This window comes from Varroa destructor, unplaced genomic scaffold (genome assembly GCF_002443255.2).
Source record: "Varroa destructor unplaced genomic scaffold, Vdes_3.0 BEIS01000002.1, whole genome shotgun sequence".
NCBI lineage: Eukaryota > Metazoa > Arthropoda > Arachnida > Mesostigmata > Varroidae > Varroa > Varroa destructor.
In genome coordinates, this window is record NW_019211455.1 from 7,768,559 (window position 1) to 7,774,474 (window position 5,916).

A 5,916-nucleotide genomic window follows, 5' to 3' on the forward strand; every position below is an offset into this window, starting at 1 on the left:
CAACATGTGATTAAGTTAGTACGTTAGCGGTGGTGCAAACGGCGCTTTCCTAAAAATATTAGAAACAGTCAAGGCTGATATTATAACGGCTGTACGACCCCGTGTGGGGTACGACCCCGTGTGGGGAGCGTAAGAGGACGATCAGAGATGTGTAATGTCTTAAAAGATTCAGGCAATATTCTCTGAGTTTAGCCACTGAAGTTCGGCGCGTCGTCAGTCAGTTACGTTGTCTGTTCCGAGCACGTGATACGATTCACTTATAGGCGACGATTTCTGCGCCTTGGTAACACAGTTTTAGACACTTGGCTTTCACCGGGCCAGTGATTCTAGCAATGTATAGTTGTATAATCCAGATAATGAATATACGGATATGTATTAAGATACGTTCTATCCTGATCAGCTGCCTCTTCAGATTATATGATAATGACCGCGGACAAACTAAGGCAGCCATCAACTTTAAATAGGACAAGGTGATATTTTTTGAGTACCAGCCATTTGTATAAACCATTTGTAAACTGGAAGGTTAGCATACGCAAGCTCAGAAGTGTCACAAGTGGTTGCGCGGGGTGTACATAATGGTCATCTCGTGAGTTTTTGAGTCGAGGCACCAGAACGTCCAATTATCAATACGATCATCTCTTTACAATCCGCATGATCAGCGGTTCTGGATGAGCTACATGCCACGCAGCATAACACAATTAACTGAATCGAGCGCCGACGTCACAAACCGAAGGACAAAGCACTTTGTGATGCGCTTTGGATTCGCAACCTTATCAGCGAGAGATGACAATTCCACGAACTGACTGTTTACGGAAAACCGTAGGATTCCGAGTTTCTTGAGGAACGTACCTCTAAAAATCCTAGCATTGTCTAAGCATGACATCACAATTAAGTAGATGATCGACGATTCAGATTTCCCAATCTGAATTGCGAGAAGATGTTGTTGATAAACCTGAATTTGAGCCGGGAAAAGGGGGATGAGATGAACGATGATTTTTTTGGAGTCGCGGCCAAGGAGTGGAACGCAGTTGCTCTTTAGAATCAGTACGTCCTTAGCGGTATCCCTGTTTCAAAGATTTTTGTACAACCCTTCATTATGTTTGACCTGCCATATTCACTAAACAGTTTTACGTTCTAGTCAAAAATCTTTAGCACTGCGGGTTTATCCCATTAGCGAATAAGTATAACGGGCAGTTATCGTCCGCTCTGTTTAAGTATGTATGACTACCTCATGCGTATGAGACGATATGAGGTCGCTATTCGCTCAAGCTAACCGAAAAACAACTTCGTTATGATCAGGGATGTGTGCTTCATCCCGAATCGATTTTTACTAGCGTATACGATCTCAATTTGAACAAACTAAAAAATACAATTATTTGAGTTCTGTGGCTTGAAAAGAAATAACAATTTCTTAGGTTTCGGAACTTTTTTTGACCCACTTTTATCTTAGAGTAAATAGCCACTATTGCTATTTTCGCATATACCCATGATGAACGTTAAATACTATTAGAGACTTATGCTATAATATAAATACTACTAACAGTTTCACCGGAGTTAATGTCGCATCCTGCTATAGGTGGTGATTTGGTTTCAAAATCGGTGCATGAAATGGAAACGAAATAAAGTACCGTGAAAGGCCAATTGAAATTTTTGCCACAGGGAACTGCGGCTACGCCAGTAACAATAGTACTAGAGGGCCTCGATACAGCAGGCTGCACTGCACCCCCTACCTACAGATCAACGAAGGGCTTACCGAAAACCTACTATCATCGACGGGTAGCCTTCCACCCATTACGACAAATTTTGTTGCTAGTAAGTGTTTTAGACATATGTCATAAACAATTATATTACTAGTATTATCTATTGTATAGTAATATAAGACACGACGAATATTGACATGACATGTACATATTTACACCACACATGCACCCATATATATATGTATGTATGTATGGACGCCTGGTAAAGCTGTGCAGTACGCATTGCACTACCCTGGACTATAGGTTCAAGTGTGAACTTCAAATCATCGGATCCTCATAAGAAGAAGATAAAATCGCATGGAGATCTATAACTTATTTTTATTTTATCATTAGTAAATAAAAACACAGTTCGTTTAGTACTTATTTGTGTATATATTTACTCGAATAAATATTTACATATTTAGTTTTCATTTAGTCCTGCTTTAGTCGTCCTTATATTTCGTGTTGTGAAAGAGTGAGCGTCCCTTATGGGTGAATGTTACAGCTATGCCTTACGAATTCGCGAAGCTCATAAAAGACCTCTTTTTTTATCTGGTCCGGAATTGTACTTCGCGCTTTGGGCATCAGATGGGCATGAAGCTCATCTATCGTAACATTTGTTAGGCCTACAAGCAGAAAAGATATGAAAACACATTAGACAATACATAGCGGTTAAATCATCGCAGGTCAGAATAAACCACTCAGCAATGATTCTATAAATTAATAAAATAAGCCTGATTAAGCGATATTTTTCTACAGGTTGCAAACTAAGGCTGCGTCACCACGCTACGCTTAAGCAGTCTCGGACCTCACAACCAAAAACTACTTACCTCGGTCTCTAATCAATTTCCTTGCCTCGGCCTTCAACTCATCTCTCCATCCACACGAGGCAAGTTTCGTTTTCAAACTTTCTTTAAGCAGTTCTTCTTGTCCACTTTCGACCAGACGGGCCTTCACACGCTCGCATAATTCTGTAGTCATTCTTTTCTTTCGAATGAGCTGCGATACGTGAATGCGTTCTGTCCTCTAGTCTGGACAAGCTCTGAATAAGAGACAAAACACGAAACCATTAGCCCATTGTGGGCCGACGTCACAAACCGAAGGACAAAGCACTTTGTGATGCGCTTTGGATTCGCAACCCTATCAGCGAGAGATGACAATTCCACGAACTGACTGTTTACGGAAAACCGTAGGATTCCGAGTTTCTTGAGGAACGTACCTCTAACAATCCTAGCATTGTCTAAGCATGACATCACAATTACGTAGATGATCGGCGATTCAAATTTCCCAATCTGAATTGCGAGAAGATGTTGTCGATAAACCTGAATTTGAGCCGGGAAAAGGAGGATGAGATGAACGATGATTTTTTTTGGAGTGGAACCCAGTTGCTTAGAATTGGTGCGTTCCGGGCGATATCCCTCTTCGTGGAAGATCGTTCTGCCACCAAAAGAGCAGTTATCATAATAACTGTTCTTCATGAAGTTGCCTTGACGTATCGAATTCGCTAGCGGAGAGCATGGACTATCCGCACTGCTCTCAGTAGCATATCACGTGCTGCTGGCTTGCGGAGCAGAGCACTGCTACCAATAATGCTGTTTGGTCGCTAACCTGTGCTGCCCCAGTGATGGTGCTGAACGGAGCATTGATAGTTATGTATCTTAGGGCTAGGGAGTGGCGATTATCGCTCCCAGTGATGTGTGTAACTCTTAAGGTAAGCAAGGTAGGCATCCATTCGATTGTAGGTGTCTAGCCTAGGTGGTGGCTTAGGTCTGCGCTATCAGCGCCGTTTCGACGATCTTAGAACGCCGCCAGCTCGAGCCTTTGGTTGTTATCTCTGTATTGCAATGGTAAATTCTCAATTCTCAAGGATTCGGACTGCTGTTTGACTACTCCATTTAGCTTGGCATCGCAAAAACTTGGGAACAGAAGAAGGCGTCTGGTCGAATTTATTATCTCGACATTAATTTATCAGCAAATTGAATCGAACTGTTATTGCACAATTCATGTCGAGACTCTTAATCAGGTCTCGAGGTGGTACGCGTAGAAACAGCACCGCTATCAATTTATTTGCAGCTCTGTGACTTATTGTTATTATTATTTGATTTCTCTATAGGCGAAACTGTAACGGATCGCTTTTATAAACAAAAGCCGAAATACCAAGTGTCCGGCGACTGTTCATAGTATTGTATGTTGAGGATTACGAGACAAGAGTCGTTTGTAGTAATGCTGATGCTTTCACTACTGCTGGCCAACGCTATAGATAAATTGGAAGGCGTCTTTAAAGGCGCTGCTCAGGCAAGATTTATCTTGTTATCAATTGTTCAAATAGGCAAAACAGGCGGGTCTAAATGGGTCATCACCGTGCTTTCAGAGTGTTATTTTACTTCCCTAAAGACTATTGCAGTTATGTTGGGACTAAGTCCTTTTAAAATATCACTCCAATATTGTCCACTTGGATTGAATGAATGGGGCAAAAATATTCGCAAAATGTGTGCCATATGACTTGAGCTGGGATCGAAAACAGGGACACTTCTCCTTGATCTCATGTCATAGAGCAGTGATCCACTTTTGCATCGAATTATGACTTACGATAGAATAAATGAATTTTTTGCTATAACGGCAGACAGAAATCGGTAGATGGGCGCTTCAGTTCGAAATAAATAGGAATAATTCATATTCAGTTTCAGTGGTTCTTCGGGCAAATTCACAGAAATCTGAATACATTTTGTTTTTATTATATTATAAATATAAACGTCTTTTGACAATTCTTGATTGGGGCGCTATTTCAGAGCAACAGTCTTCGATTCTATATAAAAATTCTTCGCGTTTTACATGTAGAATTATCTGATTCGAGGCATCTCTCTCAAAGGTTTGTTAAAAGCAGTAGCAGGTTCCCTCAGATGTTTTTAAGCTATATAAGCAGTTTACAATAACCGTACGACGGATGCGGATATAGTAAGACATTAGCATGTATAACGGATATGGCCAGTTTAGGAACCTTAACTAACAGCTAACGATCATCTTGCGTCTGCAATACCCTATAAATACAGCATATGGGACGAGTATTTTGGGCCTGACTGTTGGTCTTCTTTACGCGACTGCGATATTTTTACTGATTGCTATTTATTTTCAAAGGATTTTTTTTGAATCGTGAAGGTGGGAGAATCGATCCTTTTCAAGGCAGTTGTGCGATAAAGGGTATGGATAAGAGGTAATGACATACGCTTCCATGAGTTCCCGCATGTTCTTGACGTGGCTATATTAAGATGAAAGAACTCATCCAAAAGCTGCTTAATCAATGATACGGGAGAAAATGTACATAAGCGTCCATACTGCATCGATGGCTAGATTTGAATGTACGTTCTTCGTATTATGTGGAACCAAGGAAAAATAATTTTGCACATTTTTCAAAGTCACGCCTGGGGGAGAGGTGAGGACCACCTTCACAATACCTGTTGTATGTTACATGTTTTTGTCAAATATGGCCACGGATTTGTGCTCGAGCAGATCGGACAAATACAATCAAAACACATGTTCCATATAATATTCGACTAATTTTCCTCGATTATTAGGATGTATACGCATTGAAAATAAAAACTTGTTCGATTTATAAGTCATGTGTTCTACTCTAGCGAACCGAATAAACATACTTTTACAGATTCTCCTTTGTGAACTTCTGCACGCCTCCACGCTGTCGTACTCAACGCTGCCGCTGCTTCTCAAGCCGGGATATGAAAGAATCACTTCTGCTGCTACTCTGTGCATCGATGATTGACCTACTGAACTCTAAAAAAGAGAAAATAGAACTTTGTCTGCTCTTGGCCACTAGCTGAAGATTTTATTATGGATAAAGAACATTGTCGATTCAGATAACACGCGTTGCAGAAGTCAAATTACGCTATTTCTTCTTGAAGGAGCAGCTCTGAAAAAGCCTTAGGACATGAACTACTCAATTTGCAAAACTGTTTCACCTCATTCATCCTTAATATTATCATTTAAGGTTTCGCAAGAAAAGGAACTTAACACTAAGACGTACGCATTTCATTATTGCGAAATTACATCGACGTTTGTCAAGACAGTCCAGACAAAAGATAACTGGGCAGCGATGCTTAGTGCATTTATTACTATACCATTTTCATTATACAATAATTTTTGTTGGATAATGTACGATTTTCAA

At 40.5% G+C, this 5,916-nt stretch overlaps 1 protein-coding gene and 1 long non-coding RNA gene across 7 annotated transcripts in view; one reads left to right on the forward strand and one right to left on the reverse strand.

Annotated features, from left to right (window-relative positions):
• The window catches only part of LOC111244985 (uncharacterized), a 21,919-nt gene extending 16,213 nt beyond the window's left edge, over positions 1-5,706 (forward strand). For 3 of the 6 annotated variants that reach the window (XR_015320892.1, XR_015320891.1, XR_015320894.1), the window contains 2 exons: positions 1,577-1,812; positions 2,499-2,628. This is a non-coding gene — a long non-coding RNA (uncharacterized LOC111244985). Of the gene's footprint in view, positions 1-1,576; positions 1,813-2,498; positions 2,629-5,397 lie in introns of those variants that run through there. The other 3 variants (XR_015320895.1, XR_015320896.1, XR_015320893.1) reach the window with 2 other exon arrangements.
• LOC111244983 (transcription and mRNA export factor ENY2-like) lies at positions 2,113-2,720 on the reverse strand. The gene is made up of 2 exons (XM_022792656.2): positions 2,570-2,720; positions 2,113-2,365 (listed from the first exon to the last, which is right to left on the reverse strand). Exons 1-2 carry the CDS (start codon positions 2,718-2,720, stop codon positions 2,226-2,228), a joined length of 291 nt encoding a protein of 96 aa, XP_022648391.1. The 3' UTR covers positions 2,113-2,225.
• Positions 5,707-5,916: the final 210 nt, after the last annotated feature.

What these genes read in the sequence shown, in the direction of transcription:
- LOC111244983 (XM_022792656.2), bottom strand. Translation starts at nt 2,720, where the DNA reads ATGACTACAGAATTATGCGAGCGTGTGAAGGCCCGTCTGGTCGAAAGT. An exon ending in GAAATTGATTAGAGACCGAG is followed by an intron (nt 2,366 to 2,569) that starts GTAAGTAGTTTT and finishes TTCTGCTTGTAG; the next exon opens with GCCTAACAAATGTTACGATA.